Source organism: Lindgomyces ingoldianus (genome assembly GCF_010093535.1).
Source record: "Lindgomyces ingoldianus strain ATCC 200398 unplaced genomic scaffold BDR25scaffold_5, whole genome shotgun sequence".
Lineage (NCBI taxonomy): Eukaryota > Fungi > Ascomycota > Dothideomycetes > Pleosporales > Lindgomycetaceae > Lindgomyces > Lindgomyces ingoldianus.
In genome coordinates, this window is record NW_022985166.1 from 1,503,767 (window position 1) to 1,529,004 (window position 25,238).

General features: G+C 51.1%; 11 protein-coding genes across 11 annotated transcripts; 6 read left to right on the forward strand and 5 right to left on the reverse strand.

Moving 5' to 3' along the window:
• Positions 1 to 13: 13 nt before the first annotated feature.
• Positions 14 to 3,019, forward strand: BDR25DRAFT_214101 (heme peroxidase; the record flags this gene model as incomplete). The annotated part of the gene is made up of 2 exons (XM_033684778.1): positions 14 to 2,253; positions 2,401 to 3,019. The coding sequence occupies 2 exons, from the start codon at positions 14 to 16 to the stop codon at positions 3,017 to 3,019; spliced, it is 2,859 nt and encodes a 952-aa protein (XP_033552301.1).
• Positions 3,020 to 4,019: 1,000 nt separating this feature from the next.
• On the reverse strand, positions 4,020 to 5,138 carry BDR25DRAFT_301121 (uncharacterized protein). The gene has a single exon (XM_033689507.1). It carries the CDS (start codon positions 5,085 to 5,087, stop codon positions 4,221 to 4,223), a length of 867 nt encoding a protein of 288 aa, XP_033552302.1. The 5' UTR covers positions 5,088 to 5,138; the 3' UTR covers positions 4,020 to 4,220.
• Positions 5,139 to 5,445: 307 nt separating this feature from the next.
• BDR25DRAFT_331872 (ribosomal protein S2) lies at positions 5,446 to 6,924 on the forward strand. Its single transcript, XM_033692686.1, has 3 exons — positions 5,446 to 5,737; positions 5,840 to 6,054; positions 6,121 to 6,924. Exons 1-3 carry the CDS (start codon positions 5,512 to 5,514, stop codon positions 6,598 to 6,600), a joined length of 921 nt encoding a protein of 306 aa, XP_033552303.1. The 5' UTR covers positions 5,446 to 5,511; the 3' UTR covers positions 6,601 to 6,924.
• Positions 6,925 to 7,037: 113 nt separating this feature from the next.
• BDR25DRAFT_340208 (uncharacterized protein) lies at positions 7,038 to 9,055 on the reverse strand. The gene is made up of 2 exons (XM_033693480.1): positions 8,790 to 9,055; positions 7,038 to 8,730 (listed from the first exon to the last, which is right to left on the reverse strand). Exons 1-2 carry the CDS (start codon positions 8,920 to 8,922, stop codon positions 7,130 to 7,132), a joined length of 1,734 nt encoding a protein of 577 aa, XP_033552304.1. The 5' UTR covers positions 8,923 to 9,055; the 3' UTR covers positions 7,038 to 7,129.
• A 1,223-nt stretch (positions 9,056 to 10,278) lies between these two features.
• BDR25DRAFT_382469 (uncharacterized protein) lies at positions 10,279 to 11,645 on the reverse strand. Its single transcript, XM_033697776.1, has one exon. The coding sequence runs from the start codon at positions 11,426 to 11,428 to the stop codon at positions 10,472 to 10,474; it is 957 nt and encodes a 318-aa protein (XP_033552305.1). The 5' UTR covers positions 11,429 to 11,645; the 3' UTR covers positions 10,279 to 10,471.
• Positions 11,646 to 12,441: 796 nt separating this feature from the next.
• On the reverse strand, positions 12,442 to 13,892 carry BDR25DRAFT_350838 (uncharacterized protein; the record flags this gene model as incomplete). The annotated part of the gene is made up of 11 exons (XM_033694769.1): positions 12,442 to 12,591; positions 12,634 to 12,719; positions 12,761 to 12,857; positions 12,886 to 13,004; positions 13,039 to 13,108; positions 13,146 to 13,193; positions 13,231 to 13,376; positions 13,408 to 13,480; positions 13,506 to 13,534; positions 13,589 to 13,828; positions 13,859 to 13,892. 11 exons carry the CDS (start codon positions 13,890 to 13,892, stop codon positions 12,442 to 12,444), a joined length of 1,092 nt encoding a protein of 363 aa, XP_033552306.1.
• Positions 13,893 to 13,925: 33 nt separating this feature from the next.
• On the forward strand, positions 13,926 to 15,565 carry BDR25DRAFT_391572 (uncharacterized protein; the record flags this gene model as incomplete). Its single annotated transcript, XM_033698158.1, has 6 exons — positions 13,926 to 13,939; positions 13,981 to 14,057; positions 14,108 to 14,199; positions 14,235 to 14,311; positions 14,367 to 15,331; positions 15,385 to 15,565. 6 exons carry the CDS (start codon positions 13,926 to 13,928, stop codon positions 15,453 to 15,455), a joined length of 1,296 nt encoding a protein of 431 aa, XP_033552307.1. The 3' UTR covers positions 15,456 to 15,565.
• A 99-nt stretch (positions 15,566 to 15,664) lies between these two features.
• Positions 15,665 to 17,122, reverse strand: BDR25DRAFT_279546 (uncharacterized protein; the record flags this gene model as incomplete). The annotated part of the gene is made up of 2 exons (XM_033687761.1): positions 15,665 to 16,440; positions 16,569 to 17,122. 2 exons carry the CDS (start codon positions 17,120 to 17,122, stop codon positions 15,831 to 15,833), a joined length of 1,164 nt encoding a protein of 387 aa, XP_033552308.1. The 3' UTR covers positions 15,665 to 15,830.
• A 2,015-nt stretch (positions 17,123 to 19,137) lies between these two features.
• On the forward strand, positions 19,138 to 19,564 carry BDR25DRAFT_102976 (uncharacterized protein). Its single transcript, XM_033683468.1, has one exon. It carries the CDS (start codon positions 19,260 to 19,262, stop codon positions 19,476 to 19,478), a length of 219 nt encoding a protein of 72 aa, XP_033552309.1. The 5' UTR covers positions 19,138 to 19,259; the 3' UTR covers positions 19,479 to 19,564.
• BDR25DRAFT_254438 (glycoside hydrolase family 72 protein) lies at positions 19,235 to 21,513 on the forward strand. Its single transcript, XM_033686298.1, has 4 exons — positions 19,235 to 19,771; positions 19,823 to 20,034; positions 20,088 to 20,202; positions 20,262 to 21,513. The coding sequence occupies exons 1-4, from the start codon at positions 19,651 to 19,653 to the stop codon at positions 21,101 to 21,103; spliced, it is 1,290 nt and encodes a 429-aa protein (XP_033552310.1). The 5' UTR covers positions 19,235 to 19,650; the 3' UTR covers positions 21,104 to 21,513.
• A 1,132-nt stretch (positions 21,514 to 22,645) lies between these two features.
• Positions 22,646 to 23,524, forward strand: BDR25DRAFT_102990 (uncharacterized protein). Its single transcript, XM_033683469.1, has 2 exons — positions 22,646 to 23,000; positions 23,054 to 23,524. Exons 1-2 carry the CDS (start codon positions 22,856 to 22,858, stop codon positions 23,356 to 23,358), a joined length of 450 nt encoding a protein of 149 aa, XP_033552311.1. The 5' UTR covers positions 22,646 to 22,855; the 3' UTR covers positions 23,359 to 23,524.
• The last annotated feature ends 1,714 nt before the right edge of the window (positions 23,525 to 25,238 follow it).

The window sequence follows — 25,238 nt, forward strand, 5'->3', positions numbered from 1 at the left end:
CAAGTCATCCACCATGGTCTGGATAAGACCAACTCTCGCATGGATCTTCCTCGCGTGGTACCAATACGGAGCTGTAGCTGCCCCCACATGGCCCTCATCCATCGATGAGTTGGAGGATATCATGCTGCTGCATTCAGGGTACCGCGGACGTGGCTTTGCAACGGCTGTCACCCCTTGTTCCTTTTCTGCCCAGGGCCCCGGACGCATCACAGCCGCTGAATGGATTCGAACGGCCTTTCACGATATGGCTACAGGAAACGTTTTCTCCGGTGCTGGTGGCTTGGATGCATCGCTGATATTCGAGACGACAAGTGGTGAAAACAATGGCGCAGAATTTGTCACCACTCTCACAACATACGCGCCATTCTTTTCCAGCCGAGCCTCTATGGCAGACATCATCGCCATAGGTGTCTACACAGCTACTCGATCCTGTGGTGGTCCAATAATCCCAGTCAAGGCCGGACGCATCGATGCCACTGAAGCAGGCCCCCTAGGCATTCCTCTTCCCCAGAACGCTATCGGCACATTCACGAACCAATTCTCCAGATTTGGATACAACGCTACCGAAATGATCCAGTTTGTCGCCTGTGGCCACACCCTTGGCGGGGTACATTCAGCCAACTTCCCTGAGATTGTACCGGCTAACACTGCTCCAAACGACCTTGCAGTGTTCGACACTACATCTGCTGTCTTTGACAACAAAATTGTTACCGAGTATATTGCTGGAACGACCAAAGACCCCCTGGTCGTTGGGCCTTCCACTGCAAATACGCGGAACTCAGATTTCAGAGTCTTTAATTCTGATAAGAACGTTACAATCAAAGCCTTGCAAGACCCTTCTACATTTTCCAACGTCTGCAAGAACATGTTTCAAAGGATGATCGAGATTGTACCAAGTGGAACTACTCTTACGGATCCTATCACGCCGTACGACATCAAGCCTTACGCTCTGCAGCTCACTTTGCTTGACGGTGGTTCCCAGATTTCCTTCACTGGAGATATCCGCATTCGAACGACTCAGCTCCCCGCGAGTCAGATTGCATTGGTCCGATTGGTATACGCGGATCGAACTGGTGCAGCCGTTTCGACGCCTATCGATACTACGCATAAGGGCGATGCTTCTGGATTTGACGACACGTTCACTTTCTACGGCTTTTCGACTAAACTCTCGGCCGACACTTCTATCTCGTCCTTCAATGTTGTTATCACTTTGCCAGGGGGCTCCACTGAGGTTCACAACAATAATGGGAACGGCTTTAAGGTCGACGATGGTGTCATTTTCCAGTCTCCTCAGAGCTGCTTGGATGCCACTGGAAAATTGACAATAGTTGCTGCTGTTCGCAATGGAGGATCTGCCCCCAACCTGCAGGTAGTGGTCAAGAACCCGCGAGCTAGTCCAGTCGTAGTTCCAGCATTGTCAACTACAACGGCTGTGATGGCAACTCAATCAGCTATCGGCTCATATCAACTCTACTCTGCTTCATATACTTTCTCGGGCAACCAGGCTCAGTCTGCTGTCTTTGGAGTCTCAGCTGGAAGCTCATCAGACAATAACAAGAACGCCATGGTCTTGCCATCCACTTGCACGCCATTAGGCACATCAACTCCAACCTCAACGCCATCATCATCCGCATTCTCTTTCCAAGGGTGTTACACCGACAGCGGTCCGCAGCGTGCTCTCTCCAGCGCCGCTTCTGCCGACGATACTATGACTGTAGAGAAGTGCTCAGCCTTCTGCTCCTCGTATAAATTGTTTGGCCTTGAATATGGTAGAGAATGCTACTGTGGCAACGCTTTGGGTTCTTCGAGCACTATCTCTGGACAGACTGACTGTAGCATGGCTTGCACTGGTAACTCCTCAGAGACATGCGGTGCCGGAAGCCGAATCAGCCTGTACGAGAATCTCAAGTACATCCCGACGGTCAACCCACAAGTCAATGGCTACAGTTACATTGGTTGTTACAGCGAAGGAAGTACTGGACGCGCTCTATCTGATAGTCAAACTGCAAACAACGCCATGACGGTGGAGGCCTGCGCAAATTTTTGTAACGGTGCGACATATTTCGGAGTTGAGTACGGGCAAGAGTGCTACTGCGGGGGAGTTCTGAATGCAGGAAGCGTAAATCAATCGGCAACGGATTGTTCAATGACATGCGCGGGCAACAGCACTGAGTACTGTGGTGCGGGAAACCGTCTCAATATCTATAAGAAGATTCCTGTCACCAGCTCGTTAACACCCATGCCTTCGACGACGTCATCAAGCCTTGTTATCAGATTGTCCACCGATTCTACGACTACGGTTGTCGCAAGCTCTTCCAGCTCGATCCTCGATTCCTTGAGCTCATCTTCTTCCACCTCTCCAACTTCTTCATCCTCAACCTCCCCCTCTGCTACCCCCAGCCCCCACCTCTCAGGTTACACTTACCTCGGCTGCCTCTCTGATTCAGTAACCTCACGCACCCTCTCCATAAAATCCTACTCCACCTCCAACAATACCTACGCCACCTGCGCCGACTTCTGTTCCGGCTACGTCTACTTCGGCGTCGAATACAGTACCGAGTGCTACTGCAGCGACACGCTCTCAAACACCCCCTCCACAGTTCCAGAATCTGACTGCAATATGGCATGTAGTGGTTCTGAGGGCACTGGAAATTGCGGCGCGGCGAATAGGCTTAATGTGTTTAAATCCACGACAATAACAACGCCGCCGGCGAATCCGGTGGTCGCGGGGTATAATTATACAGGATGTCATACGGATTCGGTGAATAATCGGGTGCTGAATGGGGTCTTTTTGTTCGATGCGAGTATGACGGTTGAGATGTGCGTGGAGTTTTGTAAGGGGACGAAGTATTTTGGTACAGAGTATGGAGGCGAGTGTTATTGTGGGGAGAAGTTTGTGAATCCGACGAGTGTGGTGCAGGAGAGTAATTGTAGTTTTGTGTGTGGGGGGAATAAGAAGGAATATTGTGGGGGGGCGAATCGGTTGAGTCTGTGGGGGAAGGTGGACACAGTCTCTTGAGACATGTCAGAGGAGATTGGGGGAAGGTGTTTATTTAATTGATGGTAATGATGATGTCGATATCCAGGTTTACATAATCCTTTCAGGATAACTAACTAGAAGGGAACTTGACTTGGCACGCCATTCCCTTGGGTCTAATACCCGCTCTGATATTCGGGGGAAGCAAGCATGGTGTTTGGTGTTGCATATGACATTTTCTTCTGGATTCTACGAAACCCTGCATGGATTTATTATGCTTGGATAATTAGATTGGGGATAGCAGTAATATATGTATTCACTCATTGAAATCAGCTTCACGATATCTACTCTTTCTATGCTTCATTATTCCAAACATACTAACTTTCTCGCCCCTCCAACCGTCGGGCGCTTCCTACGTCTTCCGCACTCCCTAGAGTCTTACTCGCGAGTATGATATCCACGGGGCCTTGATCTATGTATCTATCAATTAATTAATTAATTAGCAGCCCACAAATCTCAGCCTCATCTATAACATCGCCTTTGCTGGACCCACTCTCCACGCTAGCAAAAGGTAAGGATACACGGCCGACTCGAGCAGTTTTCCTTCAGCTCTTGGCGATTACCCAAAGGTATGCACGGGACTTGCTTATACAGATTTCGAAATTTTACGCACCCTCCCAGCTTTCAAGCCAAGTCCTTGTGCAAAATTGCTCCTACGCTGGAGGTAAGAAGGAGTGCTGACGTAACAACTCTGGATTGGCGTGGAGGGAGGAAAGGATTAGATATCCTGCTCTAAAAGGTGATTTACTCCTAGTTGCAGATGGTGTTGTATCTCAAAGAGCGGGTTTTTGAGGGAGGGAGAGAGAGAGAGTATGCCTGGTAAAGCGGTGGCTGGAAAGATCTTGCGTTTTCTGGACTAGTTTGTAGGAGAATGCACTGAAGGCCACAGGGAGGGGAAATCCTTGAGTTTTTGCATGCTAGAAAGAAAATCCTAGATTGTGAGTGTAGAGAAAGAGAATGGTAAATTCTACTATATTTCTGCCTTAATATAGAAAGGAGAGTGCATGAGTGCTAGCCCCGAAGGAAAATTCTAGTTTGTGGGGAGACAAAACGATGACACTGTCTGTTATACTTCCCGACATTTTAGCGAAAACTGCTCTCCATGTATGCGGAGTCTTGAGTTTGACAATGGTATTGTACACACAAATATACATCGCTACACCTCATCTTTACACTTCTACATCTAGAGAGTGATCTCACCCTTCCACATGCCCTCGGTCAACCCCAAAGTCCCAACACAGTGCTCCCACCTCGGTCCACCCCTTTCCCTTCTCTTCAAATACTGCAACAACTTCTGCCGCCTATGCACAAGCAACCTTAGGTTCCGCTTGTTGTGTTTGTCTCCCTTCCCCCTCGTCTCGATAAAATCCGCGAGCGTCTTGATTTTCGCCGTGAGTATCGCAATCTGCACCTCGGACGACCCTGTATCAGGCCCAATCCGTTTTTTTGCCGCTTCCGCATTCGTACGCGGCCGGATCGGCGCTGGGGAAGTCGCATCTACAGACGGTAGGCCCGGTGCCCGCGGCGGGAGAAGCAGATCGGTGTTGTGTCTCCCGAACGTGTTAACGCAGCGTGTGATATTCACACGCATGCGGTCCTTTGACGACCCGTTCTCGAGCGAGGTGATGCGCTGGATGGCGATGGAGGCCCGTGCGTGGTCTTCCTGTCGTCGCTTCTCGACATCTTCGGGCTCTACTTCGATCACCTGGGGTTTCTCATCGTAGGAGAATGCGCCGAGGTTGGATGTGGGTTGCTGTTCTACTTTCTGCTCTTTTCGGGGGACGGCGAGGGTTGAGGAGGTGGCGAGGGAGGCTTCTACCTCGGCGGGCTTTAGGGCGTAGTTGAGGTGGTATTCATCTTGCGGGATCTTGGCGTTTGGAGCGTGAGAGAGAGGTTTTCCGGTCTCAAAGGATTCGACGAAGGGAGTTGGGTTGCCGCGGATGGGGTCGCCGAGGTTTTCGGTGCGTTCTTTGAGGAGTTCGGATTGGCGGGAGAGGTTGGCGGCTTTCTTGCGGTTGCGCTGGGCGATGATGTAGGGGTCGTGGGTCATGCGCTTTCTGGAAACGGTCTTTTGGGCCGAGGGGATGGGCGAGGATGTGAAGGGTCGTAGGGGGAGGGCGAATTGGGAGGGGGGGGAGGGAGGGGAGGGAGGGGAGGCTGTTCCACAAGTCAGGTTTGCTAATTGAAGAGTATGGTATTTTTTCATACGTTTTGCTGCCCGAAGGCAGGCCAAGATGGGTATTCGCGGCGGCATTGGAAGTACTGGAGATGCAATGCTCTCTCGGTCTGGTCCCATGCTCACTTTTGAAGACTTTCTCCAAGCTCTCAACACTAACCCTAATCAGGGTAGCGTCAAAGAATTACGCGAATTTCCGCCCACCACAAATTCCTCCCCTCACCTCGGAGCTTCGACATCGCGAACTTCTCTTTCTACACCCGCTATCCAGCCGTCTCACCACCGCCAATCCTTCAAGATGGCCCCCAGCAACCTCCCCGCCATCTTCAACCCCACGTCTTCGGACATCGAGATGCTTCTCGCGGCGCAATGCCATCTTGGCAGCAAGAACCTCCAGGTGCACATGGAGCCATATCTGTGGAAGACGAGGCCTGACGGTATCAACGTGATCAACATCGGCAAAACCTGGGAGAAGATTGTTCTTGCCGCGAGGATCATTGTCGCCATTGACAACCCGGCTGATAGTACGGGTCCCCTCATTAACACTCTCCCCACCCCCGAAATCAATCCTTTTCAAGCCGTGAGACTAGAGATAGACAGGAACATGAAGGCTGATTATTGAGTAGTCTGTGTCATCTCCGCCCGCCCCTATGGCCAGCGTGCTGTCCTTAAGTTCGCCGCCCACACCGGTGCCGTCGCCATCGCTGGCCGCTTCACCCCCGGAAATTTCACCAACTACATCACCCGCTCTTTCAAGGAACCGCGCTTGATCATTGTCACGGACCCGCGCACCGATGCTCAGGCTATCAAGGAGGCTTCATATGTCAATATCCCCGTCATTGTAAGCCCCCCTCCTCCCTGACTTGAAAGATGGGGATCGGAATTAGTGCTAATGTGGTACGATTAGGCCTTAGTTGACACCGACTCCCCAACTGAGTACGTCGACGTCGCCATTCCAACCAACAACAAGGGTCGCCACGCTATCGGTCTGATCTGGTGGATGCTCGCCCGTGAGGTCCTCCGTCTACGTGGCACTCTCGCCTCCCGCGAAACCGAGTGGGACGTCATGACGGATCTGTACTTCTACCGCGACCCTGAGGCTGAGGAGAACAAGGATGCCGCTGGCGTCGAAGAGGCCAAGGTGCCCGGCGCTGAAGAGGTTGGCGCTGCTCCCGTGGATACTGGCTTCGCGAACGAGTGGGAGGTTAGTGGTGCTGGTGCAGGCGCTTTTGCTGCAGCGACTACCACTGCGGCGGTGGGGGGAAGCTGGGATGCTGATGGTGGTGCGGATTGGGCGGCGGCTACTACGACGGCTCAGGAAGGCGGTGCTGCGGGCGAGAACTGGGGCACTGCTGCGGCTACCACGGACACCAACGTCCAGTGGTGAACACCCCTTCCCCTTCCGTTCCCCCATCCACATCATCTCATATTGGCTTTCTTTCCCTTCTCCCTGTTATGTCCTGTGGTACTACCCCTTTAAACCCCTAGGGATAGGAGCTTGCATGGAACGGAAAAGATGTATTCAGAAAATATTCACTTGTCTGTCTGTTATGGAGTGGGTTGGGCTGAAGGAACACATCGTTCGGCACTTACGAGGGAAAGATACTCAGACTCTGGCTCTTGTGGAGTGGGGGAATGAGGGAAAGCCCTGTGCTGGCGACCTGGGTCGACTTGATTGGCGCCCATTTCTTCAATTCTACTTTGCTTTATGACATACATAAAGGTTATTAGATATCCACGATATTCATGTGTGATGCGTGATGAGTAAGTGATACTAGGATGTGAGTGAGGGGGATTGCTAGAGGGGATGATTGAAAAACGACCGGATAAATCATTACCAATGTTTATATAAAATACCCCCATTTCCTATTTCCCTTTCCTACCTCGAATTTGGGAGCATGATTTCATCCTCAGGCTCATTCCTCTTCACTCTCCTCACTACTCGTCCCAGCCAGCCCCTCCATCATCACCTTATACAATGGATCATCTTCATCCTCTTCGACCACTAGACCGCCTTCGCTCATCTTCCTACCAACCCCTGGCTGCTGCTGTTGCTGCTGCGTAGTACTCGGCTGTGCGGGCGGGCCGATATCCATGGGCTCTACATCCCTATCATCGACCCCCTCGTCCTCATCTTCGTCATCATCCTCTTGATCCTCGACATATCCCCCATCTTCCTCATCACTTTCTCCATCCCCCCCACTGGCACCACCACCTAGATTCCCAAAATCAATAACCCCGTCATCATCCCCGCCATCAGCATGTCCATATCTACCGCCAGCTCCAGCTCTGCGACCTGGAATCCTTGAACCCGGTCTTCCTGGCGTGAATCCTGGGTTCGGTGACCCTTCGACGCTGCTCGCAGCAGTCGCCAGACTAATCGGTCCATTGGATGGCGATTTTAAGTATCCTAGGCCGCTGAGACCTAGGTTTTGGCCAAGTCCAAGGGATTTGAGCGCGGAGCGTGAGGGCCGGGAGTGGGAGTCCGGAACTTCGATTTCTAAGGCGCCGGTGCCGGTGTTGTTGTCGTCGGAGTCGAAGTCCCCGTCGGCGTCGACGTCTGGAGAGGAGTGGAGGCGGTGGGGAGGCGGATCATGATTTTGGTTATGGTTGCGGTGGGGTGAGTGTGAGGAGTCGATCGAGCCGTCGGCGTCGATGTCGGATTCGTCTGACGAGTGAACGAGTTCTGCGGATTTGATCTTCGACGATACATGTTGGGATTTCGGGAGTGGTTTGCGGGCAGGCTTTGTAGTGAGGTTGAAGGTAGAATTGGACTTGGAGGTGGGTGTCGGGTCGGGGACGCGGGTGGAGGCGCGGCGGTCAAGGCGGACTGTTGGTGCGGGCTGGGGCTGTTGTTTCTTTGTGGTGGGTTTGCGCTGGACGAATGGGTCGGCGTCTGGGCTCTTGCGTTTTCGCGGCTTAGGTGCCGATGAGGACTGTCGCTGCTGTGTGGTTCGTGGTTTTACTGCGGTGGAGGATATGATCGATGGGGCAGATTTCCGGGGGGGAAGTAGCGGCGTGTTCAACGCACTCCCAGTCCCAGTGCGATAGTCTGGTGAACTCTGATGATACTCGCTTTCGTAGCCGCGTTTCTCTTTGTCCTTCCCCTTTTGTAGGAAATGGCGGAAATCGTACGGGTTGTTGGGATCGGGGTCGTCGTTGTCGTCGCCGACGCCCATGTCGAAAAGGTCGTCAACGTCGCCGCTGGCATCTTCATCGCTGTCTTTCTGTTTTCGTGGGAAGATCTTTGGGTGTGAGGATGAGATGTCTGTGGCGTTACGGGATTGGAGGTTGAATGTGTAGGTGGAGGAAAGGGGCTCGAGGGTGCATTTCTGTGACGAGGGGTCGAAGAGGAGGATGTAGGACTTCTTGGGTGCGGTTTTCTGACCAGTAAATGTGAACAAGTCTGTATCTTTCCGGCCATCTTTGTCCTCGAGGCGTAGTTCATAGGAGTCAGTAGAGGAGGATGTGAGTGTTGCGTTGCGGGTTGAAGAGGCTTGCGGTGGTTTGTGGTTGTCTGGGCTGTGCGTGAGAAGGCGGTTTAGACTGGAGACAAAGAGGGAAGGACAGGATTACATTTCACAGCGCTGTATGTAGGGACTGAACTATCGTTCTTCGTAATTCGATCGCTGATATGTAGACTAAAATGCGCTTTCTTATGCGGATCCAGCACTCGAGGCGAGCGGGAGTCCAGCATCGGGGATGTCATTGCGGCTCCTCAGCCCTACCTTTCGCTGCTCTGCTCCGACACGTTCAAAATACTAATAATCCGATGCGACAGGTATGAAAACGGAACGGGGGAAAGAAGCATGCGCAAAGAGGGGTCCAAGGGTCTGTCAAGCTGTCATGCCCAGTGCTTGTGTTTGATTGAATTGACGGCGAGGCGAGAAGAGTGCGGCTGGTCCCCTGTTCCCGATGATCCGGATGCTTTGCCGGCTTGGGCGGCGTATAGTTAGCTTGGATTCTGATTGCGCGGGCCTTCCCGTGCCTATCGACGAAAGGGAAAACCCCACAGACGACTATTTTTAGGCGGATTTGCTAGTCTTTAGTGACTTGAGGAACATGGTTTTTAGAAGACAGTGGATAGATCGTGAGACTTCAATGTGTCAGACCTAGAGGCGTGGACAAGGCGAAGCACACTCTGGAAGAAGTGACGGCAGGGCTCCATTCTGGTGGGATGACTTTGCTTCCACCCGTGAGGTGACGGATACCAAGTGGTAGGGCAGTTGTTATCGCTTCATATGGCTGTGTCGACTTCGCGTTGGGAACAGGCAGCCGGTATGACCCTTTTGGTGGCCGAAGACCCTATAGCTCACTATTTGTAGCTACCGGGAGTTTTCGCATACCGGCTCTCGCGAATGAGAATTAATGTGGGATCCTCAAAGGACAATTTTGCAATGCAAATTTCAATCCTGCACACTGAGAAGCCATTTCTTATTCACTAGACATTCTTGTGTGCAACAACATGGATCAACTCCGCCTTTTAGACGATTCCGTGACAGATCTGGTGGCTGATGTCAATGCAAATCCCCTTCGAATTTTCGAGTCTCAGAGAATGATGGGTACCTTCCCGTGCTAGCTCTGTTAATGAGGCCGCCTAACACGGACTTTCCGCTAGTTAAAGCTCTGAAAGACAGTTTGAGGCATTATAAGGCTAAGGTAGGAAAGAAAGCACTCTCAGAGCCTTGGCCGACGTTTCGTTCACTCTGAACACTGAGCAACAAAGCTCTGCTAATGGGGTTGGTGTCGTTGGTTTAACCTACGAGGACATTGTGAACATATCTTGACTAGAGTAATGTTTCACCTCCTTCTCTTCGTGGTACGTTCTCATTTCGTCGGGTATGATACCTATAAAAGATCGGAATTAGATCGGCGGCCTTGATTTGATTTGACTAGCTCTATCCTCTGTCCTATCGACAGGATGTTACGTCAATTAAGGCCCACAATCCACCGTCGGGCCACTATCTTCGAAATTCCTCAGAATACCTGCAAAAAGAAAATCGTCGGAATAACGCCCAAATAACAATAGGGCTTCCACTAATCCTCTACCGTCTTCACTGCCCGAAAACGCCAAAACCCACCGCCAAAGCAGGCAAGATAATCACAAGTCTGTCCCTCCAACCGAAGGGCTATTGCAGCAGCACCACTGAGTGCGGTCACGCAGTTCTCTATAACGCTAACATCATCATCAACGCTGACATCAAACAAAATTCCAGGCCTCAGACCCAACTCCAATCCCCCCAAAACTCAAACCTACACTATCTCCCTGGCTGACAATGTGCATACCCCGCCAAAACCTTCTTCCCGCCAATCTTCTTATTCAACGGGTACTCCCAATCCACGCCCCTTGTACCACTCCAACCCGCCGCACCTTTCCCATCGTGATATCCTACATTCGCGATTGTCCTTGATTTAGTCGTAGACGTTGTAGTTATATGCGGAGCAGAAGATGATTGGTAGGTAGACGTGGCTGTGAATGGGGATGCGGTGGTGGATGTGAATGTGCGATTGGGGGTTTTCTGGGAGGGTAGTGAGGGGTCGCTGCGAGCGGCAGCGAGAATGGCATTGGCGATGAGGTGTGTGTCCTCGCGGGTGCGAGCATGGAAGGAGGATGGGATAGCGATTACAGGTCGGGGAGGAGGGGCTGGGAGAGGGATTGGAGCTATTGAGGCGGCAGGGGGCTGGGGGAGTGGTGGGGGAGTTGTTTGTGGGGTAGTGGAAGCCGAGGCAGGTGCAGGTTTGAGTTCTGGTATGATAGGCCTGGGAGGGACCCAGTCAGAAGATGGAGGGCTGGTTGTACCGGTAGCATTGTGGGCTTGCGAACCCGCCGTAGTATGCTGAGCGTCGCTGGGTGGTTGTAATTCAGTTTGCTGTCCAGCCTCGGCTACTTTGAGGAGCGGAGCTGCTTGTGCTTGCTCAGGATCAACTAGGACCTCAATGGCGGTAAGGGGTTCGGCTTCTCCTTTCAACTCATCCACTACCACGGTTGTCTGCGAATTAGGCGTCTCTTTCTTTCCCTTCCTACGTTTCAGAAAAGTGAAGGCTCTGGACCACCTCTTTTTCTTATCCTTCTTGCTCCCCTCCACCTGTTCGTCTTCGTTCGTAGTTGCTGTGACCTGTATGCTCGAACCCGAGACTGCTACATCCTTGCTCTTGAGATGCGGCGAGAAAGACGAAGCTGGCACAACCGCACCTGACGGCGATATATTAGCCATTGCTTGTCGTATGCAGTCGCGTCCGAGAGGGTACGTCGGGTCTCGGGTGCCGACAATATGTCTGTCCAACTAGCGAGCACAATGAGCATCTAGGTCCTCTGAGTGGTCCTACGCAATGCCGAGCTTCAGCATTCTGATGCGCAGCTGTTAAAATGTGCTTCAGAGCAATATCTCCTGCCTCTCGGAAATAGCGAACTGCAATGCGGCGAGATTGCTGGACCGAAAGAGGGGAGATGTTGAAATAGAATCCACCCCACCGCAATACGGAAAGGCATGCGTATGACGACCCTCGTATCGGGCGAACACCGTGACAGGGGTGTTGTGAACCCCGATTGGATGTGAATGCAGATACGAATGCCCCAGCCCATCATGAGCCGTAGTGTCGCAAGGCGTGAAGAATGTAAGAAATGCTTGCTCCGCACGTGGGTGACATCTGTCGTGTACTCGTCGTGTACTCAGTGTGTCGGGCGAAAATTGAAGGGGAATACAAAAAAGTGATAAACCACTCGAGAAAGACTGCAAAATTTACTAAAGCGAAGTCGGCCTTGACCTATAAGTAGGACGAAATGGGCCCGACGTCATCGCATTCAGGAAGCCAAATTCCCCATGGGCTTCCTTCAAAGTCAAGGGCACTTTTTTCAATGACTTCTAGGAGAGGTGGACTGACTTCTAACACCATGAACACTTGGACGGTCGTCTCTACTTGGAATAAAATATCTGAGTCCTCGTAGAGCGAGTGAAGCCTGGCCAAAACATACGGAAAGCAGAACGCCCGTAGTTAGGATCACTTTTAGGCTAACTTCGTCGCTAGTACTTCATTGAGGGAATAGTACGGTGGTGCAGTGCAACAAAGTCGGAATGTGGGGATGCACCCGCAGTGTCGGGATAGGCCCTCTTAGCGACGGATAACTAAAATGCCATGTAGGTGCATTGAAAAGCACCGTGTCGATATCAAGTTGCATTCGGACGAGTGGAGCTGGTTCTTTCAGGTTGCCATGCGCCCAAGAAAGTGTTCATCCGGGCAAGTCTAGAGGGTTAGTGAAAGCCGAATGCCTTGCCGCGGAGCTTAGTCTAAGTGAAGCATCGATATTGAAAGTTCGTGGTGCTCCTGCCTTCATATTAACATTCCATCGGTCTTTTCCGGGTGGCAGTGAGCCATGCTGCTAAACAACTAGATATACGTTTTAGCCTAATATCCTACTCACTAACGAAGGCGGTCGGCGCAAACCACTCGCAGAATATGCTGCTATTGATAGAAGCCAAGAATTTTGAGGATATTGGAAAGCATGTACTCACAATATAGGGAACCGGCACCCAGTAACTTGCGCGGACCTTGCGCAGTGAAAATTTGGACTTGGGTCAGGCCAGTATCGTCTATGCTAAGGTCCGGCGCCTTCTCAACGCCATCTCCTCGCAATGGGATCATTTCCTTAATATGGGATCAATATCGAAGGTACGATCTTCGAGCCTAATCCCGAGGCCAGAGCATCGGGAACGGGCGAGAGTACGACGGCTATGGGGTGACAGTGAACCTGAGCAAAAAGACAAATAGGCTCTGATGCCCAAAAGATGTCAACTCAAGTTCACCAACCTCTGCCCTTTGTACATACTCAAGCTCACCCAAACCTCACCTCTCTGTACATACCATCCATAACGAGGATACTCCAGATCACTCTGTCCCTATCGTTGGCATGCACGCCTTTAAGTTGCTCTTCACACTTCTGGCCGCAACCACTACGGCCTCCGCAATGGCTTTAGAAGGCCGCTCGGATCCTGGAGGCCCATGTTCCAAGCTCTCCGACTGCTACGGGGGAGCGCGTTGCTGTAGCGGTATCTGCACCCTGGGGGATTGTAGTGGGAGGCCGGCAAACGAAGGAGCTTCCTGCACCAAGTACGCCGACTGCTTCGGAGGAGCCATTTGCTGCAATAATCAGTGCAAGTTGGGAAGCTGCCGAATGGACGGGTCATGCGACGCTGACAACGACTGCTTTGGATGGTGCCATAATAGCCTCGATCGTAGATGTTGTGTTCCCAAAGGCAAGACAGAAGGAACTTGCAATTGCGTCGGACCATGTACTTGGTCGTAGGCCTGGGTAGTCGATGGAACTGATTAAGAACGATCTCAAATGCCTTCCAGCCTGTATGGAGAGATGAGAGAACGAATTTTGCAGAATGGAGCGGAAAAATCCGGTAACGGTAATTCGGTTGTGGCTAGAACTTTGAATGTGTGGTGTGGCATTAATGTTTGATGGTGCATTGGGATACCCAGACAGCGATCATACAAATTTGGAGTTCCTACAGTTCTTGATGGCTTGATGTAAATTGCATAGTGTCCTTCTAGTGTGGAGTCGTTCATGTAAACTAAAGGGGGCTGGGCAAAAGCTTTGCAGTCTGCCCCAACTAATGGCATTTCATGGGTGTTTAACTGACATTGAAGCTTGAACAAAGGAGCTGAGGCCAGCATTCTAGACATAATTTGCGATGCCATAGAAGAATTATGGAGGTGACAGCGTATAGAGGTTGGAGTCTTGAGGTGGGCAACAGGATCACAGAAATGACGTTGCGCTATCGATAAGGTCAGCAGCTTCTCTCATTACTCTTTTCTTTCAGGGCCCTCAACCTCTTCAATGTAACAGCGATTAAAGCCTTGGATGAGACTTCTCAACCCCGAATCTCTAGGTTTCTTCATGAAGATACCCGCTCTTCCACCACCACAGCCTTTGACTAGCCTGAGGGATACAAGTCTGGCATATCGACATGGGCAAGCCTGGGTCCCTTTTTCTACCGGATATCCTTCCTTGCCCAGTGCCCGGACGATGCGAATTCCATGCAGCCATTTTTGGAGATGGTCCTGATAGTAAAGTCCCTGACAAGTGGTTTTGCGTCCATTGCCAAAAGCACCATCTGACCGCGCTTGAACCCTGGATCTGTCCGCAAGGTCGGTTTGCTTTAGTCCTCTTGCCAGTAAATTTCAAGCCGCTAACCTAAGACGTGAAGAAAGCATCTGGCCAAAAATTTGCCTTGTTTCCCTGCCCACCGAAATACTGCAGCAAATCGCAGGATACCTTCCAGTCTCGTCACAGGCATCATTAGCTTTCACTTCTCGTTATCTATGCCGCCTGATTGGCACAAGTACCTGGATCAACAGCTGGGCCAAACTCAATCAGGTAGCCAATCGTCGGAAAATCCAGTTCTTGTCTCACCTAGCCCGCGACATGCCCGCATACGCACATTGTAAGGAGTGCAACATTCTCCGCCCTTATGATTCCGAGTGCGCTTGGCCGTTGCTTAGGAACCACCGCGAAGAGCGGGCGATTAGACCTCTAGTATACTCGATATCGGAATTTTTAACTCAGCGCACACGAATGTACTATCGGCATGGAAGGGAGACCGGAACATGTCTGTCGGTGCTTACTTGTTCTGGTACCTATCACAAACCCTGGGCCGATCAGGACATTGAGGATGTCGGATTTAGTCAAGAAGAGCTGAAGCAGGGATTACCGATCAAATACTCCACCACAGCACGGCTGGCAAAAGACCTCACAATAGACCGCCTCATCACTCACGTCAACTACCAAATCAATCTCCCTCAACACTGGAGCTCCTTCTCAGTAGCACAGCGTTATGCTATCCTTCGAGACCTCTACCTCTGTCCGCATACCTATGCATCTAAGATCCAATACCGCGATCCCGACGACCCAACCTATCCCGCAGATTCGTCTATTGCGCACTGGCTCCCATCACGGGGCCAGATACCGGATTCGATATGGAGATGCTCGCAGTGTCCAACTGAGTTTCGGGCTAGGGTCGGCTCAGACTCTGGTTTGGTGTGTAGATTTGAGATCGACGTGTGGCAACATTCGACAGGCAGCTGCGGCGATGGGATGATAGAGATGGTTCATTGTCAGTTGTCAGACTGGGGGAATAGGGTTGGAAGGATTCGGGAGATGTTTGAGGCGGCGCAGCCACTGAAACCAACTATGATGCCTGTCTAATTTTTGAGCAGAGTATTGACCTAGATTCTTGATCATCCGCCGTCCAGGAATGATCCGCCTAGCAGATTGGGGGGTTAGGGCCTCTGAATACGAGGTGGGAGTGGCAGGCGAGGGACCAAGCATATGCAGACGGAGAAGCGACGCGTAGAAAGAGTTGTCTTGAACGAAGGTGATAGAATATATCTACAGAACAGAAGTGAAAAGCCAACAGTGCTTTCCTTATCGTACAGGAAAGTAATAGCTCGTACCATGCCTGCCGGACAAGTCTTGAGACGCAAAGCTCAGAGTTAGATAGAAACTGGCTAGTGTATCGTACTGGGTAAGAAGAAAATCTTGTTCGTGCCTGTCTAGAAGAGAAGGCTATATACATGGCACTGCTGTTTGCCGCTATATGGATACGCGATCTTTCACGCAGTTGCGCTTGGTCGAGGCCGATGATGTCGAGTACGAGTTCGGGTTCGAGTAACGGATTGAACTTGAGCTTGTCCTTGAGTGCACGAGGGGGTGGGTACAAGCGGAGACGCGGTGCCTGAATTGGCTTTGGGAGAGCTGGTTGGTGCAGCAACAGTTGTCACTTCAGCCGTCTCAACGACCTTGACCGTTGACACTCGCGTCGCTAGTGTCGAGGGGGTCTCCGCAACGAGTGTTAACGAAGCCGGGCTAAACAAAGGGACAGATGTCGAGGAAGACATCGGAATAGACACATCTGCTTTACTCGCCGTGCTCACCACAGCACTGGGCGTCGCCGTCGCTGTCGTCGCGTTCTGACCTTCCACCTTCGCAAAGATATCCGTCTGTGCACCATTCTTCCAGCCGCATTTCATGTTGTAATTTGGCGTAACCCAATCCTCGGTTTCGATATTGTTGCCTGTTTTCTGGTTCCAGGCTAGCATTTGCTTGGCGCCTTTTACGCACTTCGTGTCGTCGTCTGCGCAATACACGGGGATTTGCGCCGTAGCGAGGGGAGCGGCCGTTGGAGAGGCGGCGGTTACGTTGCATTTGAAACCTTGCATGTACCTAGATGGTGTAAGCTTGGGATCCAGGGAGTGCGGGGGGAAGGGAGATGAGAAACGAGATCCAAGAGAGAGAGGTGGACGGCGAGAGGGAAGAGAGCATTGCAGCTAGAGGAGAAAGTCATGGCCTACATATTCGGCTGCCCACATCCATTCGGGATCCACAGCCACGCACAATGACACCCACCCTCTGGGCACTCTTGCAAATTCGGAACCCTGTAGGTTGCTAGTCGTTTCCAAGGCGTATGGTCCAGCGTCGTAAACACGACCAAATTTTCTATCGTCACATCTTTGATATCTGAATGATAGCTGATCGCAAAAGCAGTGCCCCCAGCTGAACTCTCGTTATATGTATGCAGCGCCCCATCTTCTTTCAAACACACGGCAGGCGTTCCGTCGGTATTCCATCCACTCCAGTCGTCTGGATGCTGACCACCGTCCGGCCAATCGGAGACGAATTTACCGCCATAGGAGAGCGTTGTTTGCGCGCGGTTGTGGGCAAGTTCAACAGTGAACTCGCCGTTTGCCGGGATTTCGAGGAACTCGCCGGCGGCCGGAGGGGCGGCGTCGCAGCCGCGGTCGTGCTGGAACCACCAGTCTGCTTTGTCAAGTTGGTAAAGCGGGTTTACAGCAAGGTTGGTGTTTGGTTCGTCTTTGGTTGTGTCGTTGCCGCCACGACAATACATTCCGGGAGCCCAGGCTGCGGTGTGGGCGGTTGTCCTTGTTGTTAGGACAAGAGCGAGGAGAGTTAGTCGAAGCATATTGTATTGAGTTAAAGAGCAGGAATAGGATTGAAGTCGAATGTACAGGTGCAGGCCGACGCTACAATTTGAAGATTTGAAACGAATGGATGCCGTCAAGGCTGTAAAAAGGTGACGAAAGGAACGATCTTGAAAGAAGGTAAAGAATGGCTTCAATGATATCGTGGAGAGAAGGACACGAAAAAGGCTATACTACCGTTCTTATATGCCTCATCAAATTTAAGGTTGGAGAAGATGTGAACATCCTCCCGCTCGGACAGATCAGTAATCGAGCCAAGAACTTAGAGAGATTCATCATCGTAGAATAGATCTCAAAGCAGCAAGAAGTCAATCACAAACTGGCGAAGTGGGGCCTATTTCTCGTAATGTGAGACGAATCGGAGTTTAAGCGGGGGTAAATTAAATGAACAAGCAGTGGGTTAACCAAAAGAAGACTTTGTTAAAGCGATGGTATAGGGATGATGTGGATTACAGCGTAGAGAAGACGGATGATCGTCATGACATGAATGAGAGGTTGAAACATCTGGCTCTGTTTCAAGGTGGGCGTTTCATTTGGTGGCGTCTGAGCTTCAGATAGCCACGTGACAGAACTTATTCATCAAGCCTCAAGACGCGTTGGAAGTGAAGATTATTAGCAGAGCTCTGCTCTAACTCTGTGATGTTGGGAGGTAAGTTGCAAATGCAGATAATAAGAGATGGGCTTGAACGACCTCGGGGGCTAAAGGGATGTACAGTGTCTTCGCGCTTTACATGGACAATTGATGGAGAGGTTGTTATCTTCTAAATCTGTCAGTAGAATACAGGAGAGAGCTAAAATGGCCAAAGACACTATTTTCAAATTAGACCCTGGTGCCTGGATGTATGGTCGAACACGTAAAAGATAGTATATCACTTGTAGTGCATACTAACCTATCTCACAAGGAAATCTGAGTGATCTGGTTGCTCCTTAGCGTTGCGTTCTGAGTGGTCCAAATGATATGGGTGATCAAGGGATCCAGTTCTGCTTTGTTGGATGAGGGCTTTGAGGGGCGGGGTATCGATAAGAGACGGTCGAAGAAACATGCCCGAAGCCGCATCTGAACCCAGAGAGAGAAGAGGTTGTTTAGGACTAGGACAATATCGATTCTAGACAAAATGGGTTATTAAATAATCACAGGCCGATCAAATCGAATTCGAAAGAAAGACAGGTGGAAACAACCAGGGCACCCATGGTGAGGAGAGTACAAGTGGTTCGAAGGAATTCCGACCGGACTTCCCTTGCTCAAACCCCTTCATGCTAATTTTGAGATGGGTCAGCTGAAGGACACCTTAGTTGCCAGAATGAAGTGTAACTGAGGAAGAACCCAGATCTCTAGGAAGGGGGGTTGCAGAAAACAACAAACAGGGAGAATAAAATACTAAAGAAAGGGCAAAGGAAAATGATGCTGGTTCCGAGACGAAAAGGAAACGGTGTTGCGGGATGCCTGTATGGAACAGTTGGAGCGGAGATGACAGGACCCTCCACGCGTACAGCACACATCAGCAAGGGGGGGACGGTCTCGTGATGAAATGATGGACAATATATGGCTCAAGATTTTTCGCAACAAACCACGGGAGTGCAACTTGTGGGCGATGAGGCGATGAGGCTGAAGGTGGCAGCCTCGGATAGCCAACGGTGGAGTGTGACGTCGAGCGACATGATTTTACAAAGCAGGGAGGCATCCTGGTCGTAATACTTTTGCCGAAACCCGCGAGGTTCAAAACAAACATGCCAATGACCCTTTCCAAGACATTCTTCGGTGAGATTTGTTTGTTTAGGGAGAGGTGGAAATAGCAGAGAAGGGGCCGGTGAAGATGGGGTTTTGCCCAAAGTGCAGAAATTTCCGTGGTGGAGGCCTCGATGGTCTGCGACAAAAAGGTGTGGCGGCGTTTCAGACCAAGATGGTGCTGCCGAACGCCATCTGTAGATTGGCCAATGGCGAGGCATCGTTTCGGAGAGTGACGTTGGCGATGGCACGTCGCTCGTCTCTTATCGCAAGCTTCTTCTTCTGGTGCATGGCAATCTTGACTTTTCCCTGCCGCGATGCCGCATAGGGTGCAGCTTGTTAGGCCATGGCGATGCGCCTTCGCCAGTTCATCTCTCGACTTCTCTTCCTCCCCAGTGCTGTCTAGGACGCGTGTACCACTGCCCTTCTTGCGGTATCATTACCCTCGCTTTCCCCCTCGTCCTCCCCTCGTTCCTTCCTGGCTCCCTCACTGCCCGGTGCAACTGCCCGAGACGACGGACAATCTCACAATCTGAGGCAGGAGCTTCCCCTCTCGGCGCAGTCACTCGTTCCCCCGGCCAGCTTGATCACAGGAGCTCTCAGTCGTTGGGTTTCTATTCTCTTGCTCCACTCCACCGCTATCTGTATCTCAATCTCTCGCCCAACTGCACAACACGGTACTTCTGAACGTCAACGCCGCTCCCTACAATGCGCGCCTCTTTCTTGACATGCGTCCTCGCTGGTCTGACAGCGGTCAATGCCATTGCCACCATCTCGGTTAAGGGCTCCAAGTTTTTCAAGAGCGATGGTTCCCAGTTCTTCATCAAGGGCAAGACTGCCGCCATTCGAATTCAAATAAATGCACTGACAACGCCATCAGGTATCGCCTATCAGCTGGTGCCCGATGATCCCCTTATCAACAACGACCAGTGTAAGCTCGATGCCTCTCTGATGAAGGACCTCGGCGCCAACTCGATCCGTGTCTACCATGTTGACCCCAGCGGCGACCATAAAGCCTGCATGTCCACCTTTGCCGACGCCGGCATATACCTCTGGGTGGACCTGGACACGTTTACCACGCAGATCAATCAGGTACGGGCGGTGGCTGCGTACTTGACTTGGGGCAGGAGCTAATGGTTGCATAGGAGTCGCCTCACTGGAATGAGACCCAATTGAAGGCCTTCCAGGCTGTCATGGATGAATTCCAGCAGTTCGACAACACCGCGGGTTTCCTTGTCGGTAATGAAGTTCTTACCAAAGGTATGCGTGTCCCTATCTGCACTTGCACCTGTTCGCGTTTCTGCTAACCCTTCATGTAGCGAATGGCTCTGTTGCAGCGCCCTTCGTCAAAGCTGCCGCCCGTGACTTAAAGGCTTATAGAAACTCGAAGAAATACCGTGACATCCCCGTCGGCTACTCCGCTGCCGATATCGCCTCACTGCGCCCCATGCTGCAGAACTACATGGCTTGTGGTACGAATGCCTCAGAATCACTCGACTTTTTCTCCTTGAACGCGTATGAGTGGTGCGGGCAGTCGTCCTACACCCAATCCGGCTACAGTCAGCTCACCAAGAATGCGACCGGTTACAATATCCCTATCTTCCTCTCAGAGACTGGTTGTATTGAGCCCAAGCCGCGAAACTTTGATGATCAACAAGCCATTTTCGGCGATGAAATGTCGTCAGTATGGTCTGGCTCTATCATCTACGAGTGGATCGAGGAAGCCAACGGCTATGGCATCATCAAATATGGAGAGAAAGGTGAAGCTTCCCCGGAGAACCCCGATGGCTACACCCGCTCTGGAACCCCAACTCCTATCTCTCCAGATTTCCCGAACCTGAGCAACCATTGGAAGACTCTGAATCCTACTGGTGTCAAGGAGTCCAACTATAACCCGACTCTAACTCCGCCACCTTGCCCTGCTTACACTTCAGACGTGTGGGAGGTCAACGGTGGCGTTGCGCTCCCAACCCTAGGTCAGACGTTCGACGCTGGCGTTCAGAGTAGCATCACGAAAGGCACGGCGGCGGCAACGGGAAGCGCCGGCCAAGCTAGTCAGAGTGCAACTAAAGGCGCTGCTCCAGGGAGTCCGATACGAGAAGTCCAAGGCATGGGATTGGGTCTCATCGGAGTGTTGGTCGGCTTCTTTTGGTGGATGTGAAACGACACCTGTCCTCTGAAAACGAGGCAAATGTTCTTCCCATCCTTTCAAAGGTTCAGTCCATAAAATGGTCGACAGTAGTAGTGGGTGGGCTTGGAGTGGGATCAGTCAATGCGTCCTTATCCTACTTGAAAAAGTTGGCAAAAAGTTCGTGTTGGGATGATGTTGATGGATTTGGCTCCATCTGTTTTCCCTTCCATTTACATGATTGTAATGCATGCAAGACAGCAAGCATGGCGTTGGTGTGGCCAGCTCTAGAGCTTCATTCACATTATGGAAGATACCACAGATTCTGAGTTTGGGGGATTGTTTTCTGGAAAACCAGAATTGGAGTGGGGAGTTACATGTGGGCGTATAGATAGATTGGTGAGGTGTGGTGTAGTACATATACATATTGGAATACACATTTGTTAGTAGCATGACGAATACTGCGGAGAGAGTTAAAATATGAATGACGGCTTGTCCTCTTCACACGTAGTCTCCAGCGTGACACAAGATCTGGCAATCTCACGCAATGAATTCGGAGCTGTCCCGAAGAACAACATATCAATAATGTCGCAAGTATGGCGATGTTACCACAGCTTTCCCCTCTTTCTGTCAAACCGATGTCCTTGCTACTTAAAGGGTTGAGCTACCCACTGCACCCTTGTGCAGCTGGCTATTTTTGGCCTCATTGGCTAAGACTATTCTCCAAGCAACGGGAATGGATCAGCAGAAATGAGAAAGGTCCGCTAAACACGAGACTGTTGGAGATCAGGTGGCCGCAACACGTGAGGCCTAATTGCCGAAGTTGGACAGGAAAGCGATGGGAGTACGAAAATGGGCGATCTCGCAATACGAAGCGAGGAACTGAATTTGTAACAGGTGGATCGGGCTACGGACAAAGAACGACAAATGGGGAAATTTAGAGATTAGGTTTGAAGGGTGCAGAACTGCTGCTCAGTTCGACACGCTTTTCTCGTGGCGCTTTTTTTTTCGGTCGGACAGATCCATTGTAATGCCCGAAACGGTGTCATGAACAAATATTCCGTAAATGCTGCAGCCGAAGCTAAAGATATCGAATCGGATAGCTCGGCCCAAATCCTCCAAATCCTCCTAGCATTCCTATAAGGTTGTCAATTGAAACATGTATAGACAATCTAAATCCGAGTATAAACGTCCCTGCACCTAGACTTCAACGTCCTAGCGGCCAAGCATTCCCCGCACACAGCCACAACCGTCGCATCTGTGGTAATCTATACGAGTATTGGAAACGGCTGGATTAGGAAAAGAGGACTAAGATTTTGTATCCGTTTGTTTGGGCTAGGGAGAGGATCTGCTGAGGGAAGGTAGATCTTACGTCCTCACGCCATGAATGACGATGGATTTGGTGGAGGCAATGGTTTAGATGGTACAGTGGTAGTGGTGCAACGTAGACAGAGAGCATGATATTAGGGTAAGCTCCTAGTGGGTTTTGATGGGTTAATCGATAGAGGGATACGAGGGGTGACAGGTGACAAGACTACTCAAGGATTGCGACCAATGTCCAGATTTAGGAAGGCAGGACAAGAGAGGCGGCGACGAAGAGTATAAAAACCGACATACCTCTGTTCATGGGAGTCCATTTAGTATCATACATTCGGCAATCAACATTGCAAAACCCTCGGCATCCATTAAACATTCGTTTTCCAACATTCGCTTTAACTACCATCTACAAAGTTCACCTTTCGCTCCCTCTCGAACAGCTTGTGGTATCCGTAGAAAGATAACAACATGCGTTTCACTACCGCTTCTGTAATCGCTCTGGCGACTTCCGTTTCTGCTGTAGGAAATGCAGTTGTAAAGAACAACTGCAACGAGAAAATCTACGTCAATTCTGTTGGTAGTTCTGTAGGGCCACAGTCAACTCTTTCTAAAGGCAAACACCCCAACCTTCCCCCCAACTAAACTCAGCTAACCCCCACCCATCAGGCCAAACGTACTTGGAAGTTCTCCATCGTGACCCCACCGCCGGTGGTATAGCCATCAAAATCACTAAAGTCGATAGCGGACTCTACTCTGGGGCTCCGCAGCAGATCTTCTCATATTCGTTGGATGGCGCACAGGTGTGGTATGACCTTAGTGCTGTTATGGGAGAGCCGTTTCATGGAGAACATGTTACGGTGACGAGTAATGGGTGTGGGACCATTGATTGGCCGAATGGGTCGAATCCGGGGGGTAGCCAGGTGAAGGTTTGTGGGAGTGGGAATGATGTCGTCTTTACGGCTTGCGCTTGAGTGGGGGAGGGGAGAGAATTGATAGGAAGAAGAGGAAAGGAATTGGGGTTGTGGAAAGATTGTCGTCGCTAGTTGGTTTAGCTGCCACGTGAATAATTCTAGCTCTCTGGCGCTCGGCAGGTCATTCACTATCCTGTGAAAAGCCTCTATGAAGGATCAGTGAGCCCTATGTGTCACCATAAAATATGTTGAACGGTAAAATTCCAACCTGTGCAGCGGCTGTGAACGTGGAAGGATCTGAGTAGGATCTTGATAACATCATTAATTAGGCTTAACCCCTCCTGCTCTTTTCTCCAACACAATTCTCCTCTTCAACTCTAGGGAATGGCAGACTAGGTCATCTGCCTTTTTCTCCAGGGGTTTGCCTTTCCTTCAGGGTTCTTCTCCTGCTCTTCCTCTTCCTCGGCTCCGTCAACGGAATCATCATATCCTTTCCGCATTTCGTCATTTGCAACGGGACGTGATAGGTATCTGATTTTTAAGTGGACAGAGCGTCCTCTCTGTGCCCTCCAAATTTCTAGCAAGAGGGCTAGTAGAGTAAATACTGCCTGCTTGTGTCCCGTGTCTATGATGCGCATCCAGCGACAGTTGGATGGATCAAGATTTGAATTTACTCTATGGGGTGTTCTGTGCCATGTGATAGCACGCTCTCCTGCATTTAATCGCCAGGAGTGGAACATGGCTGGAGCTCTTTTAGGAGAGAATCTTGCATTCTGTTAGCGGTCTTCCTAATTCCAGTTAGGGCTGAAACCGACAGACTCCACCCAAGTCATTCTTAGTGTCATGTGCTAACATGCTAGACAAGAAACACAAAGCTTCGTCGTCTGGCAACACCAGTGATGACGTTGTTTGTCTAGGATGGACGAGAGGTGGCGGCCTAAGGCCCACAAGCTAGGACAGAGTGGATGTACCCCAGGTAGGCCTCTTGGGGTGGGGAGCTATTTTCACGAGGCGAGTCCAAATGGCGACAAGCAGCGAAATTTGGAGCCTCCTGCCTGATACAGTAAGTATCTAGAAGGCCTCGGAGGCGGAAAAGTGCGTGTTCGTGAATGGTGCATTGGCGCGGAACTGTGGGTGGCTCGAGCGCCACGATCTACTTGACACGTGCTTCAAGAATCCAGCCGAACACTATGCCGTCCCACTCCTTGCATTTGAACCTCACCCCATCCATCTTTAGATCCCAGACGTAATGAAGCTACAGGCTAGACGGGGTTTGTTGGAATTTGACGGGTGTCAGCGCAGCGCCATGCATCTTGAGCCTGGCAAAGATTCCTTCTATCCGTCCCGATACCGCCCAACTCACCCCGAACTCAGGTTAGCAAAGCGCATGCCCCAGTGGGTCGCATTGCAAGGGAGAGAGCAGAGCGTTGAACGCCACGCTTGGGGTCGCACTCTCCGAACCGACTGGCGCAAAACTGTGCCGCAATCTGTCATGTTGAATCATGATTGAGGCGAGGGTAGGAAGTTTGCTGGATGACAACCCCTGGTCCATCGGAAATGTCCACCCTGTTGCAAGTCATCCCACACTTATCTCTCCAGTGATCGCCTGCCTCCCACGAATACTGCTTGTTCGCATGAGGATGTGGGCACTGAATGACGAGTGATCGGCTGAGACTCTGGAGCCGCACCCTGAAGGTTCAAGCCTCCATCCTTCGCGTCCCGAGCCAGCCTAATCAGCTTCCGTATTTGTGCAACCGTACCGGCCCGCAGTTCACTGGGCGTCCTCTGCAAGACACATCTTCCGGTGAGGTTTGCTGACAGCGGGGAGCCTTTACATCGCGGGAGCTGGCCTTTTGTGCGACTTAGCAATATTTTCTGAAAATGGTCTGTTGCCCTTAAATCCTGTGATATCACGTTTTTAGCCGCCGTTTGTTCGGGTT

Bases quoted from the DNA above. Each gene is read 5' to 3' on its own strand.
- BDR25DRAFT_301121 (XM_033689507.1), bottom strand. From the start codon at position 5,087: ATGACCCACGACCCCTACATCATCGCCCAGCGCAACCGCAAGAAAGCC.
- BDR25DRAFT_331872 (XM_033692686.1), top strand. From the start codon at position 5,512: ATGGCCCCCAGCAACCTCCCCGCCATCTTCAACCCCACGTCTTCGGAC. The intron at 5,738-5,839 runs GTACGGGTCCCC...ATTATTGAGTAG, and splicing joins CATTGACAACCCGGCTGATA to TCTGTGTCATCTCCGCCCGC. The intron at 6,055-6,120 runs GTAAGCCCCCCT...TGGTACGATTAG, and splicing joins ATGTCAATATCCCCGTCATT to GCCTTAGTTGACACCGACTC.
- BDR25DRAFT_340208 (XM_033693480.1), bottom strand. From the start codon at position 8,922: ATGACATCCCCGATGCTGGACTCCCGCTCGCCTCGAGTGCTGGATCCG. The intron at 8,731-8,789 runs GTAATCCTGTCC...CGCACAGCCCAG, and splicing joins TACATACAGCGCTGTGAAAT to ACAACCACAAACCACCGCAA.
- BDR25DRAFT_382469 (XM_033697776.1), bottom strand. From the start codon at position 11,428: ATGGCTAATATATCGCCGTCAGGTGCGGTTGTGCCAGCTTCGTCTTTC.
- BDR25DRAFT_102976 (XM_033683468.1), top strand. From the start codon at position 19,260: ATGCCGCATAGGGTGCAGCTTGTTAGGCCATGGCGATGCGCCTTCGCC.
- BDR25DRAFT_254438 (XM_033686298.1), top strand. From the start codon at position 19,651: ATGCGCGCCTCTTTCTTGACATGCGTCCTCGCTGGTCTGACAGCGGTC. The intron at 20,035-20,087 runs GTACGGGCGGTG...ATGGTTGCATAG, and splicing joins TTACCACGCAGATCAATCAG to GAGTCGCCTCACTGGAATGA. The intron at 20,203-20,261 runs GTATGCGTGTCC...CCCTTCATGTAG, and splicing joins TAATGAAGTTCTTACCAAAG to CGAATGGCTCTGTTGCAGCG.
- BDR25DRAFT_102990 (XM_033683469.1), top strand. From the start codon at position 22,856: ATGCGTTTCACTACCGCTTCTGTAATCGCTCTGGCGACTTCCGTTTCT. The intron at 23,001-23,053 runs GCAAACACCCCA...CCCACCCATCAG, and splicing joins ACAGTCAACTCTTTCTAAAG to GCCAAACGTACTTGGAAGTT.